This window comes from Podarcis raffonei, chromosome 10 (assembly GCF_027172205.1).
Source record: "Podarcis raffonei isolate rPodRaf1 chromosome 10, rPodRaf1.pri, whole genome shotgun sequence".
NCBI lineage: Eukaryota > Metazoa > Chordata > Lepidosauria > Squamata > Lacertidae > Podarcis > Podarcis raffonei.
This window is the reverse complement of record NC_070611.1, coordinates 74,386,722-74,402,180: the sequence shown is the minus strand read 5'-3', so window position 1 is coordinate 74,402,180 and position 15,459 is coordinate 74,386,722. Positions and strand designations below refer to the sequence as shown.

General features: G+C 47.5%; 4 protein-coding genes and 1 pseudogene across 6 annotated transcripts in view; all 5 read right to left on the bottom strand.

Moving 5' to 3' along the window:
- LOC128421979 (zinc finger protein 420-like) overlaps positions 1-14,290 on the bottom strand; it is a 100,941-nt pseudogene extending 86,651 nt beyond the window's left edge.
- The window catches only part of LOC128421969 (zinc finger protein 624-like), a 125,478-nt gene that overhangs the window by 58,299 nt on the left and 51,720 nt on the right, over positions 1-15,459 (bottom strand). The gene's annotated exons all lie outside the window — the stretch shown is intronic.
- LOC128422000 (gastrula zinc finger protein XlCGF7.1-like) overlaps positions 1-15,459 on the bottom strand; it is a 43,945-nt gene that overhangs the window by 19,665 nt on the left and 8,821 nt on the right. The window lies entirely within an intron of this gene.
- The window catches only part of LOC128421982 (zinc finger protein 420-like), a 171,334-nt gene continuing 157,663 nt past the window's right edge, over positions 1,789-15,459 (bottom strand). The window contains exon 4 of the transcript XR_008332413.1: positions 1,789-1,973. The gene's annotated coding sequence lies outside the window, so the exon portion shown is untranslated. The remainder of the gene's footprint in view (positions 1,974-15,459) is intronic.
- LOC128422004 (zinc finger protein 470-like) lies at positions 1,970-3,700 on the bottom strand (the record flags this gene model as incomplete). Its single annotated transcript, XM_053405446.1, has 1 exon — positions 1,970-3,700. A coding segment is annotated over one exon (1,380 nt), but the record flags the coding sequence as incomplete, so codon positions are not given.

Sequence of the window (15,459 nt, the reverse complement as noted above, 5' to 3'; positions counted from 1 at the left end):
AGTTTGCTGGTGGCAGTAAATTGTCCAGGATTGTTCAAACAAAGAGAGATTGCAAGGAGTCCCTAAAAGAGCTCTCCAAACGGGGTGATTGGGCTGAAAATACAGTTCATTGTCAACAAGATTAAAGTGATGCATGTTGGGGGGCAGGGAAACACCCTCTTAATATCATGTGCAGGATCATGGGGTCTGAACCGGGTTTCTCTGTGTGCTCTAGGAGACCAGGGGAGAGGGGAGCTGGTCGCAGCAGGAGGGGGGGGTCTCCCTGGATGCTTCAGCAGTCGGCCTCCTCTGGGTCTTCTGGCCCCCTCCTCTCCTCCCTCTGAGCCTGAACCGCTCTCTGCCCCAGCCTCTTCCTGCTCAGCAAACCCTGTTTCCTCCTCAGCTTGCAACACCTCCCCTCCCGGTCTGCTCCCCTTTCTCCCTCTATTTGCTCATCGCCATCCCACCACCAGTCCCTGGGTTCTGAGCCTTCTTCCCTTGTGGACACCTTCTTCCCCAGCTGGCGCTCCCCCCCCCCCCGCACCCAGCAGTTCCATGACAGCAAAAGCAGAAACAACAGTAAAATCAGTGTGATGGTAATATGAACTGTCGTCCTCTGGCAGGAAAACTCCCGAGTAGCATGATTGAATAAAAACTTCTGGGACTATGGAAAAGTACTGTCTTCCCCAAACCCCAGAATAAGCAGGAGCTCTGGGGTTGCCCCATGAGGTTCAAGAGTGAAGATGGGCCTATCAGGAGACTTCCCTGGTACCTGCAGTCCCTCCTTCCCCCTCTTGAAATTAGGCTTGTGGGGAAATCACCCATTAACTTACAGTATTTCAAGTTTTCTTCAGAATGCTTAGGAGGCAGGGATGAAGTTCTGGTGAAGAAGCAATGTTTGGAGATCATGCGGTGGGGAGGTGACAGAGTTTGGTGCAAAAACCGTCTTGCATGCTTGAGTAGAGCAACTCCAGGGCATGAGCCAAGTAGCAGCAGGGTAGGGGCTGTGAGGAGAATCAGAAATTACAGGGTTAAACAGTTCTGTGTGACGTCTCACATTCTGAGGCGTGGTTAAGTTCACATATGGGAATCTTTCGTTGTGTGTGAGTTTCCTTTCGTTTTTGGCTGAGAGACGAAAGAATGTCTGTTTTTCTTCTCATTAAAGGCTGTTGGAGATTAGCAAGAAGCCTGCATTCAGTCTGATTTATTATCCACACACAAGGCAACACTTTCTGCCGCTGCAAAACTCTGCTAAGGACTCTGCTAAGAGAGCTAAGGGAGCTCAAGTTTTTTCTATCGGCACAGACGTCCATCGGCACAGCAGAAGCGTACCGGGCACCCTCTTATCTCACAAGGGGCCACATGTAGAGCAAGTCCCACACTGAGGTCAAAAACACACACAGAGGCAGCAGGACTTCTTCAGTAATAGTTTACTGAGCTTTCAAAGCATACAGTTCTCACTGGGTCTTCAGTGAGGCACAAAACTTAGCTCCTGAGAGCAAATCCAGTTTCAGAAGTAAAAAAATACAGCATGCAGGATATCTAAGTTAGGCACACAAACCGGCAGAAGGGAGCAAGGGAGGAAAGAGGCTGGAAGGACACAGGGCAATGGAGGTGTGTCTTTCGCTTCCTGTCGCCTGGGAGAGAAGTCAGGAACTCGGCATCTGCAGGGGCTTCACGAAGAAAAGCTTTCTGCTGCTGCTTGCAGGCACATCCCAGAAACACACACTGTAATTCGCGGTGTATTGCCATATCAGCTGTTCTTCAAATGTGCTCTAGAAACCGGTATTGGACCAGATATCAATATCTAATCCTCACTCACCACCAGCAAACCAGATTCATCCTCTCTATCAAAAGGTACTTTACCTCTTAGATTATACTCACATTGTTTGACATTGCCTTCAATATTTCATTGCTGTTCAGTTTTACATATAAACACAAGAAATTCAAATTCACGTTGTGTGTTTAAGACTGATTTCCTGCTGAGTTCATTGCTGTGAAGAAAGAGTGGACACTGAAAGGAAAACATCCCACACTCCATACATCTAAATGGGTTCTTCCATGTGAGAGTCCCTGGATGTTCCTTAAACACTACATTGTAAATAAAGCACTTTTTGCAATCTTTTCATTTAAACTGCTTCTCCTCTTTGAGTTTGTTGATGGTTTGTAGGGTTTCACTCCTAAAGTTCTTCCTGTCCATGAGTCTGTTGATGTAGGACTTCCACTAGGATTGAAACTCTATCAACTTTCCTTATATTTATAAGGCTTATTTTTTGTGTGAATTTGTTGACATAAATCAAGCGTTCCACGTTGACTGCAGCTCCTACCATATGCTATACATTTAAACAATTTCTCCCCTGTGTGTTTGCTGATGTTTTCTAAGGTGTCCATTCTGCCTGAAGCTCTTTCCGCACTCCATGCATTTAAATGGTTTCTCCCCAGTGTGAGTCCGTTGATGGGATCTAAGGTGTCCATTCTGACTGAAGTCCTTTCCACACTCCATACATTTATATGGTTTCTCCCCTGTGTGAATCCGCTGGTGTAATTTAAGTTCTTCATTCCAACTGAAGCTCTTTCCGCACTCCATACATTTAAATGGTTTCTCCGATGTGTGAGTCCGTTGATGTCTTCTAAGGGTTGCATTGAAACCGAAGCTCTTTCCGCACTCCATGCATTTAAATGGTTTCTCCGCTGTGTGAGTCCGTTGATGTCTTCTAAGGGTTGCATTGAAACCGAAGCTCTTTCCACACTCCATACATTGATATGGTTTCTCCCCTGTGTGAATCCGCTGGTGTACTTTAAGGTCTCCATTCTGACTGAAGCTCTTTCCACACTTCAGACATTTAAATGGTTTCTCCCCTGTGTGAGTCTGTTGATGTTTTCTACGGGTTCCACTATCACTAAAGCTCTTTCCACATTCCATACATTTAAATGGTTTCTCCCCTGTATGAGTCCGTTGATGTATTCTAAGGGTTGCATTGAAATTGAAGCTCTTTCCACACTCCATACATTGATATGGTTTCTCCCCTGTGTGAGTCCGCTGATGTGTTCTAAGGTTTCCATTTTCACTAAAGCTCTTTCCGCACTCCAGGCATTTAAATGGTTTCTCCCCTGTGTGAGTCCGTTGATGTATATTGAGGTGACCACTCTGACTGAAACTCTTTCCACACTCAATACATTGATATGGTTTCTCCCCTGTGTGAATCCGTTGATGTGTTCTAAGGGTTGCATTGAAACTGAAGCTCTTTCCACACTCCATACATTGATATGGTTTCTCCCCTGTGTGAGTCCGTTGATGTATTCTAAGGGTTGCATTGAAATTGAAGCTCTTTCCACACTCCATACATTGATATGGTTTCTCCCCTGTGTGAGTCCGCTGATGTGTTCTAAGGTTTCCATTTTCACTAAAGCTCTTTCCGCACTCCAGGCATTTAAATGGTTTCTCCCCTGTGTGAGTCCGTTGATGTATATTGAGGTGACCACTCTGACTGAAACTCTTTCCACACTCAATACATTGATATGGTTTCTCCCCTGTGTGAATCCGTTGATGTGTTCTAAGGGTTGCATTGAAACTGAAGCTCTTTCCACACTCCATACATTGATATGGTTTCTCCCCTGTGTGAGTCCGTTGATGTATTCTAAGGGTTGCATTTTCACTAAAGCTCTTTCCACACTCCAGGCATTTAAATGGTTTCTCCCCTGTGTGAGTCCGTTGATGTATATTGAGGTGATCACTCTGACGGAAGCTCTTTCCACATTCAATACATTGATATGGTTTCTCCCCTGTGTGAATCCGTTGATGTGTTCTAAGCTTTCCATTGAAACTGAAGCTCTTTCCACACTCAATACATTGATATGGTTTCTCCCCTGTGTGAGTCTGTTGATGTGTTCTAAGGTTTCCATTGGTACTGAAGCTCTTTCCACACTCCATACATTTATATGTTTTCTCACCCGTGTGAGTCCGTTGATGTGTTCTAAGGGTTCCATTCTGACTGAAGTTCTTTCCGCACTCCATACCTTTAAATGCTTTCTCCCCTGTTGGAGGTCGTTGATGTGAACTATGGGTGCTCATTCAATGAACCACATTCTGCATTTTAATTTCTATTCCTAATGAAATGAAAGGTGCCGCATTCCCTGGAGTTTTGATTCTCTTCTCCATCTCCTTCTTCAGAGTGGGAGGAAAGGGAATCCTGTTTTGGTTTCAAGGAAGAGAACTAAGGGAAAGAGAACACATCAAGCTCCATTAGCACCTTCTCCTATTTCAATGTCTCCTACATTCCCTCACCTCCTACCCACGTTCCCAATTTTTAGGAATTGAAGCTGCTATGTCAAATGATAGTAATTAATGAGCAAATTTCAAAATCCTCAATCAATGTTCATAAAGCAGCACGATTTTTTAAAGAATTATGTGCTGTCTGATCTCGTGCCCGTCATCTGATGCAGGACTATCCGAAAATGACACTGAAAAGCAGGATATTAAAGGCAAATATATAAACTGTCTTAGTGGAATATGTAGTATTGATTTATTGATGGCCTGAAGTTGTGTTATTTCTGAGGACTTCCGGGTTAGCGCCATCGGTAATGGCGGAATTCCTCTGATGGGAGGAATTTGCTGTGTGGAAATCGGGTCTGGCTGCTGCGGCAAAGGTGGAGACCCTTTAAAAATCACAGGCAGGCGAAGCCTGTGAACGTGGGATTCGGTGGGCACCCTTTGTGCCTCCCCTACTCGTGGGGAAACCCGGTTTCGGGGATCCGCAGTGAAGTAGGGTGAGCGGCGCGGTGCTTCGAATCGACTGCTTTTTTCACAGAGTGAAGCCGCACAGCCGTTGCTGGAGAGCGCTGACTTTTTCCTGTGGACAATCTGATCTAAAAGCAACTACCCGTGAGTAAAGTGAAGAATTGGACTTTTAAAAAGTTTTAATTTGGTACCAAAACGCGGAGGCTCAAAATAGGAAGTCCGCCTTCCCCTTTTGTAAATAGACCGAAGCAAAGAGGTTGCAAGCTAGAGTCTTGGAAAGCCTATTGTAAATGATTGAACTTCCAGCAGTGGGAGAAAAGGGGGGAGGATTTGGACTGTATATATACCTGCGGGAGAGAGTGAAGGAAGTTATATACCACCGCTCATAACCTGGAAACGGACTGCTAAATAAGACTGTTGTGCATTGGAACGTTCATTGACTGAATAGAACGTGTGTTGACAGCTAGCAAAATAAGAGAGTTACATTGTTTCAACTGTCTCCGTCTGAGTTTAAAAAGGAGTAAAAGTATCCAAAAACTGAAACTAACTTTGAACTGTGTTTTTTTTAAAAAAGTGGCATTATGGATCAATACAAATAGCAACTGTTTCCCTCTAGAGGAAACTATTGTAACTGCTATAAGAGCTAGATTAGGGACTTTCCAGCTGAAGAGATAAAAACTGTCTGACTGTGGGACTGACCTTGGATTTCTCAAGTGTTATGGCAGATGGAAGGGAAAAATAGATTCATCAATCCCAGAAAAAACAACAAGGTCTGGGAAGACTTGGCAACAAACTAGGAGAGCCTCAGCATCTGGCCCCTCTGCTTCCTCTGCAGCTGTACTAGCACATCCCAAACCAAGAGGAATGTCATCAGAAGAGGCCTTAGCGCTTGCATTAAATAAGATAAATGCTTCATTGGAACAGCTTAATAAGAAAGTGGATGCTGCAACTATTAAAATTGATCTAAATACAGAAAGTCTAAATAATTTGGGACAAAAGGTAAATACTAATACAGAATCTATTGAGAAACTGATACAGGAATCTACTTTGATACCGCAGAGGAAGCCAAGGAAAAAGTAGCTGCTGTGGAAGGTAAAATTACACAACTGGAAAAAGAGAGAGTGCCAGTCCTACAGAGGCAACTTGAGGACCACAAGTTGACGCTTTCTATGATTGAGCTTAAGGAAAAACAGACGAATTTGACGATCAGAGCTTTACCTGAAGTGGAGAAGGATAGTTTGATAGATTTTCTCACGCAGGAGTTTGCGGATTTTTGGGACTTGGACTTGGGGCAGGAGGACTTTGAAATTGTGAGGGCCTTTAGACTAGGAAGAGGAGGGAAGAAAAAGAAGAATAGAATAAGAGACTGTTTGATCACCCTCCAAACTAAAGAAGAGAGAGATAAAATTTTGGGCTGGCATTACAAGAAGCCTTTGGAAGTACTACAGTCAAGAGTGGAAATGTTTAAAGACATCCCGAAACATCTTTTGGATCTTAGGTCCAATTACGGTGATTTGGTTGCCCTGCTGAGAAAGAACAAAATCATTTTCAGGTGGGAATTTCCCCAAGGTCTATGCTTCAGTGTCAGGGAACTGCCATCGGAGCCAGAGGCGGAGGGAAGGCTCCAGAGGGATGCCGGAGAGGGTCCCAGCAGGCAGAGAGGCAGCCCATCTGCTGGGGAAGGAAATCAGCATAACACCAGTGGAGAAGGGGGGCGGATGGGGGAATCAGAGAGGAGGCTCCAGGACTCTTCACCGGAGACCAGCGGAGAGAGCACGGGTGCTCCGCTGCCCACACCCTCCCTGCGCAGAAGACTTGCACGCAGGGAGAGTAGGAGGAGACTTGGCGTCAAAGAACTTCTTTGCTGGAAGAAGTTCAAGAAACGCCCACTGACAGATTCTGCCAGCGACTGAAACAGCCATGAAGTGAAGGGGCTGTCCAGACAGAAAGGGTTCAACCAGGTAACCTAGCCAGGTGTGGCGGCAACTTACGCACGAGCAACCCCTATAACCATTACATTCAGTTTCAAAGGAAGGAAAATAAAAATAAGATCACTAGGAAAAGAGCCAAGAGCATCGGACAGAAGATCACCAGACAGAGGACTAGAACAAAAAGCATTGGACAGAAGATCACCAAAAAGAGGAATGGTGGACATAGCAACATTATCCTTTGGACTGGACTGCCCAGTGAACGTGATACCAACACTACCAACAGAAGAAGAGCAAGCATTGGGTGCAGTTGGAGGAAAATTAGAGTAATCCATTCATGGCATTGCAAGTATTAAGCTGGAATGTGAATGGACTGAACTCCCCGGGAAAAAGGAGGAGAGTTTTTCATTTATTGAAAAAGGAACAATTGGATTTGATTTGTCTAAAAGAAACACATGTGATAAGGCTACATAGGAAGATATTGAGTAATAAAAGATTGGGCCATGAATTTATCTCGTCAGATAAAGTTAAAAAATTAAAAAATAGAGTGCGAGACTGACTCCATTACTATCAAATAATGGAGGCATACAATATGGATAAAAAAACTGGGCTTCCAAGTGGAAAAATCAAATTTGGAAATAGAATTGTTAGATCCCAAAACTAAGAATTTGTCAAGAATGTATAACTTGCTGTTGAAATGGAACACTCAGGACGAAACGGTGAAATCAGCTATGATTAAATGGGCACAAGATGTTGGACATAATATTATGATGGCTGACTGGGAACAGTTATGGACCACAGGTATGAAGTTCACGGCATGTAATGCCTTAAGAGAGAATAATGAAAATAATTTACAGGTGGTACATGGCACCAGTCAAGCTCGCAAAAATTTATCATTTGCCCGATAATAAATGTTGGAAATGTAAAGAGACTGAAGGTACATTCTTTCACCTTTGGTGGACATGCCCAAGGATTAAGACTTTCTGGGAGATGATCTATAATGAAATGAAAAAGGTATTTAAATATACCTTTCTGAAGAAATCAGAGGCCTTTCTCTTGGGCATGGTCAGCCAAAGAAGGATAGAACTTTCTTTATGTATGCAACAACAGCAGCAAGAATACTCATCGTAAAGTATTGGAAGACACAAGATTTACCCACCCGGGAAGAATGGCAGATGAAGTTGATGGACTACATGGAATTGGCGGAAATGACTGGCAGAATCCGAGACCAAGGAGAAGAGTCGGTGGAAGAAGATTGGAAGAAATTTAAAGATTACTTACAGAAATATTGTAAAATTAATGAATGTTAGAAAGATGTTGGAATGAAGTTACATGGCTTTAGCAGAAATGCTATAAAGAATTAAGTACAATAGATTGTAAATGGATTAAAGGGAAAAATAAGGTTAGAATGTATTAAGATAAATTATAGGACAGAAAATTGAGGAAGATGGAAAGGATTTGCTGAAACAATTAATTGAAGCGGAATACAAAAAAGGGAGGTGTGAGGAAGTCGCTGAAACAAGTAAATGAAAGATAATAATATTGAAAGTATTGGATGTGTTTTCTTAAATGTTTTTGTTTTGTTTTTGTTATGTTTATGTAGTATTTTTGTTTTTGTAGTGTATTGTATTGTTTTGTTATGTTTAATTCTCTTTCTTTTCCTTTTGTAACTTTTAAAACTTTAATAAATATTATTTTTTTTTAAAAATGAAGTTGTGTTATTTCTGGGGACATGAATTTATTCCTGTTCTGTCTTAAAGATCATAATCATACGATGTCATGGGGTGTTAGGGGAGCTGTAGTACCTTTGGTGGGGGAAATGTCATGCACCTTATGGGGTAATTTATTCAGCATTGGTCCTCACCCTGCACTCAGCTCTCACCTGTGGCTTCCAGAAGCTGTCAGGATGGAATAGGGGCCACAATCCCAGGAACGGCTTCAACCGGCCGGCTAAACCAGGTGAGGATACCTGATGGGTCTCAAATCCTTGGTGGGTTGGGGAATTCTATTGCAGGTGAAGGCAGGCCCTGGTGGATGGAGAGGATGAGAACAACAGTGAATCCCACAGTCAAGAAGGCAGATTCTGCCCATTATGCAGAGGAAAGTGAGGGCAGATGGGGCTCGTCAACCAGGGAAGGGAACCCTTTGGGAAGGAAATCTCTGGTCGTAATACTTTGGTGCACTCCCTCACTTCCTCTTGAGTTATCTTCAGGAGAAGAAAATGCTATGGAAGAAAACCTACAGAAATCCAGAGTGGACTCTCTAAGGCGGTTGAATGGTGTCCTGCACACCTCCTTCCAGCCACTCCTGCAGCCAAGTTGGTGCCTAACATACTGCTCTGCTTTCCTTGGGACCATATAAGCCAGGCTGAGAAGGGGCTCTTGTTGTCTAGGCAGCCCTGAACCCCCAAACACACTGCCCAGGCTCACAATGCTTCTAACACAGCAGTTTCAGGCGGAGAAATGAGCTCAGACCTGTGTATCAAAATCTCTCCAATGTAGAATATGTAAAACAGAAGTGCTGCTTATATTCAGAATATTTGTCTTTTGAAGAAATGACCAAGTATCCGATGGCCCCTTGAAAGCTCATGAAAGTCTTGTGCCTGGAGCTTTTGGGGGTGCCTCCAACCTCGACAACAGAAGAAGCTGGTTCGGTGGGCCAGGCGGGGGGCCAATCCTTGGTGGCAATCACGGAACAGTCCGCCCCCGTGTCCAAGACACCTTCAATCGTGCGGCCCCCAAGGGTCATCTGGATCTTTGGGCGCTCCTCCGTGACTGAAAAGGTAGCGGCAATGAGAGGGTCATGGTCCTGGGCTGACCCCGGGACGCATATGATTTTTGCCACAGGAGAGCCAGATCGCAGATGCGCCGGACGATCAGAGAAAACAGTCACATAGGGGTCATTTTGTTGTAACCCATGTAAAACATCTGGAACAAGGTGGACCCCATGCCGCAAGACCTCTGACAATGGAAAGACAAGGCACTGTGCTGAAGAAGAAAAACCAGCCCCTACTGACACTCAAACTTGTTGTGGCAGGCATAAGTCCTGAGTTAAAGAGAGGCGAGGCAAAGCCGGAGGTGGGATGACCGGAGAATGCGCTGGATCCCCTATTGTTGAACCTGGGCCCGGGGTGGGCCCGACTGCCGGTTTCCCGTCGGCTGATTTCGCTGGTTTTGCTGGTCCTGCTGACCTTGCTGAGGCGTGGCAGAGTGGCACTGGTTGGCCCAGTGGAAACCCTTCTTGCAAATGGGGCACTTCGTGCTAGGGCGACGTTGCTGTGTGGTGGATCTGCACTGCGCACGAAAATGGCCCACTTTGCCACATCCAAAGCAAGTTTTATCCTTTGCAGGATTTTGGGACACAGCGGAGGACAAAGCCGTGGCTAAAAGGCGGGCTTTGTGTGTCTCAGTGCCCACTGACTGGCAGGCTTTAAGCATATCTGCAATGGCTATATTGGGAGTTGTCATCAAAGGGCGCAGCGCTTGCTTACAGTCCTCATTTGCATTATCAAACGCAAGCTGGCGAACAATCACTTCTTGGGCTGCTACGTCCTGAACTTGCCGCTTGAGGGTGTTATACAAGCGATCAACAAATTGTCCATAAGGCTCTATAGGGCCCTGGCGGACGCTGCCCCAACGCCCACTGCACTCGGTCTTATCATCAGGCACGGCGGACAGGGCCTCCTGAGCGGCAGCGGTAGTGGCTTCCCAATACATGGGATCAAGGGCTAGCTGCTGGGCGATGGTAAGAAAATTGCCCCCACCCGTCAACCCGTCAAAAACATCAGTATGGGTCAACATAACAGGGGCTGGGGGTGCAGCGCCAGCGCCAGCAATCGCGGCTTGGTGAGCAGCCTGTGCAGCGTTGTTGAGATTGTTGCGAATACCGTCAACGCGACGTTGGCAAGCCCAGTGCCAAGCTTGTATGAACAAGTTCATTTGATGAGGCTGCATTACAGTACGGGCCAGCAATTTAATATCTTCTGGTACCAGATTCTGTTGGAAAAGAGTACCAAAACTACCAAGGTATAAGGGGAATGCAAGCCATTGTCCCTGACAGAGGAATACAGTTCCTTTATGAATCTCAAATCAAACTGCTCGTGCCGGGCTGGGCCTTCCCCCGGGGTGCCAGGAACAATTACAGGAAAAAGATTTGGGATGGCAGAATCGAAAGCCAGCAACGGAGCAGTGGCACGAAGAGATTCTTGAAGAGGAGTGGTAGCGGGCGGTGCAGAGAGCAAAGAAGGTGGTGGAGGCTGAGGTGGGACAGGAGGAGCCGAAGGAGAGAGATCCGGTGGTTTAGGGGGTACATAAACCGGAGGATTTGAAGAAGGCAACGTGGGATGCAGAGACGAAGTAGGAGCCAGAAGGATAGGTGAAGCAGGCGATGAGGCAGCCAGAAGAATATTTGCAGGAGTTAAGCTCGACATAGTTCTGTAGACTTTACACCAGGCATGCAAAACTTTGACATCAATTTAAGGATGATTTTGGAAAAATTGCCCTATTTCCCCCCAGTCTTTTAGGTCCCATGTGCCATCTTTAGGATACCAGGGGCAGTGAGTGTCCAGAGCTAGTATAAGCGCCTTGAGATCGGCATCAAGTACAACAAGGTTGTTACTGGCAAGAAGGAACTTAAGTTCATCAAAAAATTTCTTTTGTGGCCCCATAATAGCAAAAAGAGCGGGAGCACTCACCGGGGATCCGAAGTGGATGAAAGACACGTCTGGAACCCTTGCCGGACGGGGTGAGCGCTGGACGATGCGAAACAACGTAGAGTCCAAAGTCAGTCAAACGGGGCACCAAATGACGAGGGCCTGCTCGTCACCAGAAAATGATCAGTCTCACGCCAAGATGAATTCAAAGAGCTTAACTGCTGCTGAGCCTAACCAGCCCAGGAGCTGCTGCAGCCCAGCATTTATTATGAACAGTAAAAAACATACAACATTGTATCAACCGGCAGATAAAGACAATACCATACAAGGATATCACCCCACCTTCAGGCTATGCTAAGTGGACCAATCATTAATCTAGCATGAGGTGTTCACGCGCTCATCATGCCTAGCACAGCCTGCCCTGCCAAAAGGTCAGGCTGCAGTAAATTTCCACCCACACGCCCATCTTGCCACATAGGCACAAACAACCATTTTCCTACAGTGCAGGACCAGGAAAGCTTCTGCCACCATTATCCTTCCAATTGGGATTCAGGCTTCATCATGGGACTGAAATTGCCCTGGTTGTGCTGTTTCCTGGTTCTGCTGGATCTCTCAGCGGCTTTGGAGACCTTTGACCATGGTATCCTTCTGGACCGTCCAGGGGAGCTGGGGGCCCTGCTATGCAGTGGTTCCCCTCCTTCCTCCTGGGCCATGTCCAGAAAGTGGTGTTGGGAGATGAGTGTTCTGACCCCTGGGCTCTCACTTGTGGGGTGCCTTGGGGCTCTGTCCTCTCCCCCATGCTTTTTAATATCTATATGAAGCTGCTGGGAGAGATCATCGGGGCTTTTGCCTGGGTTTTCACCAGTATGTGGATGATACCCAGCTCTTCTTCTCATTTAAATTGGAACCAGTGAAGGTGGTGAATGCCCTGTGTTGGTGCCTGGAGGTGGTTTGAGGATGGATGGTGGCTAACAGATTCAGCTTGAATCCTGACAAGACAGAAGTACTGTCCCTGGGGAACAAGGGGTGGGCAGGTGTGGGGGACCCCTGGTCCTGATGGGGCAACTGTGCCCCTAAATAACCAGGTGTGCAGCCTAGGGGTCATTTTGGACTCACAGCTGACCATGGAGGCGCAGCTCAATTCTGTGTCCAGGGCAGCTCTCTAGCAGCTCCATCTGGAACACAGGCTGAGACCCTCCTTCCCCGCAGACTGTCTCGCTAGAGTGGTGCATGCTCTGGTTATTTCCAGCTTGGACTACTGCTATGTGGTCTAGATGGGACTCCCTTTGAAGGTGACCCAAAACTGCAACTGCATGGGAGCAGCACCGAGACCACATATCACTTCCTCTAAAGGATCTTACCTGGCTCCAAGCAGATTTTCAAGCACATTTCCCACTGTTGGTGCTGATCTTTAAATTGTCATGGTTGCATTTTCCAGGCAAAAAAAAGTATTGATCTAATGCAGGCTTCCTGAAACATGGCAGTTTCCTTTCTGCTGAGAGCTGGTGGTGGGATAAGTTGTGATGAGGTTATGAAGAACCTTTCTTGTTTTGGGGAACCAGATGAAGCTGGTTTAAACTGGAGTGAGCCAGGCTTGTTATCTAGTCCCAAGGTTACTCTGATATTTAATGGAATATAAATTACAAGGCCAAAAGGCGCCTGGTCCCACTTCCTAGTCTGCTATTTCTCTACTCTGCTTGTGTGATTCTTAGTTGAGTGCAGTTTTGGTATGCTAAGTTAGGGTTTTACGTAAGTTAAGTTTTTGCTATTTTTTGGATCCTGTTATGCTTCTTCAGTAATAAATTTATTTGCTGAATGAGATCATTATGGAGCAGCAAGATCTGCAACCTAAAGCCCTCAACAGCCTTGGCCCTGTAGACCTGAAGGAGCATCTCCCCCCAAATCTCTCAGTCTGGACAGGGAGGTGGTCCTTCGAAGGTCTTCTGCTGATCCCCCCCCCCCACCGAGAAGCGAAGTTACAGGGAACCAGGCAGAGGGTGAGGAAATGGGCAACATTCTGACATTTAGAAGACAGCTGAAGGCAACCCTCTATCGGGAGGTTTTTAATGTCTGATGTTTTACTGCCTTTTATTTGTACTGGAACCAGGCAGTGGAAGAGAAACTTAAAGATGGAAGCCTGAGAGAGAGGAAAATGTTTCTGGCTGCTTCCTGGATGGGATTGCAGAAACGAAGAGTTGCTTCTGAGAAGGCTTCTCCCCTCCTCTCTTCCTGGACAGGGCAGGGGCTTATGGGGGCTTATGAGGTGGGAAGAGGATGGAGGTTACAGGAAGGAGGGGTGGGGGGACTGGACCCCCCACTTTTCAGGGATCCCTCTCTGGTCGCCTTGAAGGGGTGGCCGATTCCTGGGTGGGAGGGAGAAGCCTAGGCGGCCCCTCCAGAAAATCCCCGCAGGCGCCACCATGGAGAAGTGTCCCCAAAGACTGGTTTCCTATCTCCCCCCCGCAATGCTGCCCTTCCCTGCCCCAGGGATGCTCCCCCTCTCCACTTCCTCAACTCCATCCCTCTGTCCCAGAGTCTCCCCTGCACCCAGAGGCCCCCTTGGCGCGGCTCACTCCTCATCCCCCCCATCTTTCCATCCTGAGGGGCCACCCCAAGACGCGCAGATTAGGGACAGGGGGGTCTCTATCCAGGCGTCCCTCATGCCCGTTAACCCTTTCATGGCCCGCCTGTATCCGTGCGGAGTCTACAGGGCCCCAGGGATGCCTTCGCGGGGGAAACGGGGCAATGGGGTCCTCGTGGGGACCCCCTGCGTAGGTTCCCCATGTCCGCCGCTGCCAAGGCGCCTAAGGGGCCAAGGAAAGCCCCCTTCGCAGCACACGTGCAGGGATGCAGGCCCTTCCCATGGGGCCCACGAAAGGCGCTCTGGGGAGCTGGCGGGGGTCTCTGGGTCCTTTTCTCCCCTCTCCGCCCCCCGCGAGCCCTTTACCTCTTTGTCCTCGTTCCCGATTCTCCTTTCCTTTCCTGCAACATCCACTCCCCTCCCATGACGCCCCGCCTTTCCTTTCCAAAGCGCGCTCCCCTAGAGCTACGCCGCAGAGCAGCAATCCGGCGCAGAAGCTCCACTTGCGGGAAAAGCAGGCAGTTTGGGAGGGGGGCTCTCTCCGCTCATTTCGGAAACAGAAGCCGGATTGCGGGGAGGAGGAGGAGGAAGAGGTGCAGCGCATGGTGGAGGGATTTGGGGTTGTGGGCGCGGGGTGAGAGGAGGATGTACCGGGAAGGGAGGAATTGGGGGGGGGGGAGGAAGCTGATCCCGGCAATCCATTTGCAAAGCGGGGTCCCCCCCTACAATGTTTACATTGCAAAATCCTTCCCTCCCCTTTCTTGACTCCAGAATCCATCATCACAGACCCGTTTCATTCAGGCCTAGAGATCTGCTCTTTGGACAAGTCTGCTTGGATCATGTGGATCATCACTGGATCATCCATGATGTCATACCCTTCTCACGGAGGGGGGGGGCTCAGGAAGAATCTCCTGCCATGTGACTGGGGGAGTCTGGAGGCTGACTGGGGTCAGACAGGGCAGCTGTTTTGCTCTCCTTACTATTTCAGCTCAGGTTTTCCTGGCAGAAGTTACATCTCATCAAGAAATGGGTGGATTCATTGAGGAAACGGGGCTAAGCGAAAGCATCAGTTGAAAAGAGGCAAATGTGTCTACTTTGTTACCACCCAGTGAGTTGTGTTGCAAAGGGCACTTGCAGAAAGGCTCCTATTGTATCACCTGCGGCTACATGCAGGAGTTTTGGTCTTTTTGCGGGAATGTTTTCCTCGGGCTGAGACCATTTGGGGCTTTCAAGGTCAGCACCAACACTTTGAATGGTGCTCGGAAACGGACCGGGAGCCAGTGAAGATTTCTTAGGACCCGTCTTCAGGGGCCAGCTGTTAGGGGGCCGTTCAGCTGCTGTCCAAAACTGAAGGTATCCTTTGCCGGAAGTAATCCATAAACCTCTCCTGCTCCGCCTTCTCGGGATGCCATTGTTGCGCGATGCTCCGGCTCTCGGGAGAGGGAGAGGCGTGAGTTGGGTGCGCTCGGCTTGCCAAGGGTTAAATGGAAACGAGCTAGATTCCTAGACAGGAAAGTAAGACGGGGGGGGCAGGGTCCTCCAGAGCGAAAGCCCAACCCCTCCCTTTCCTGCAAGACGTCGG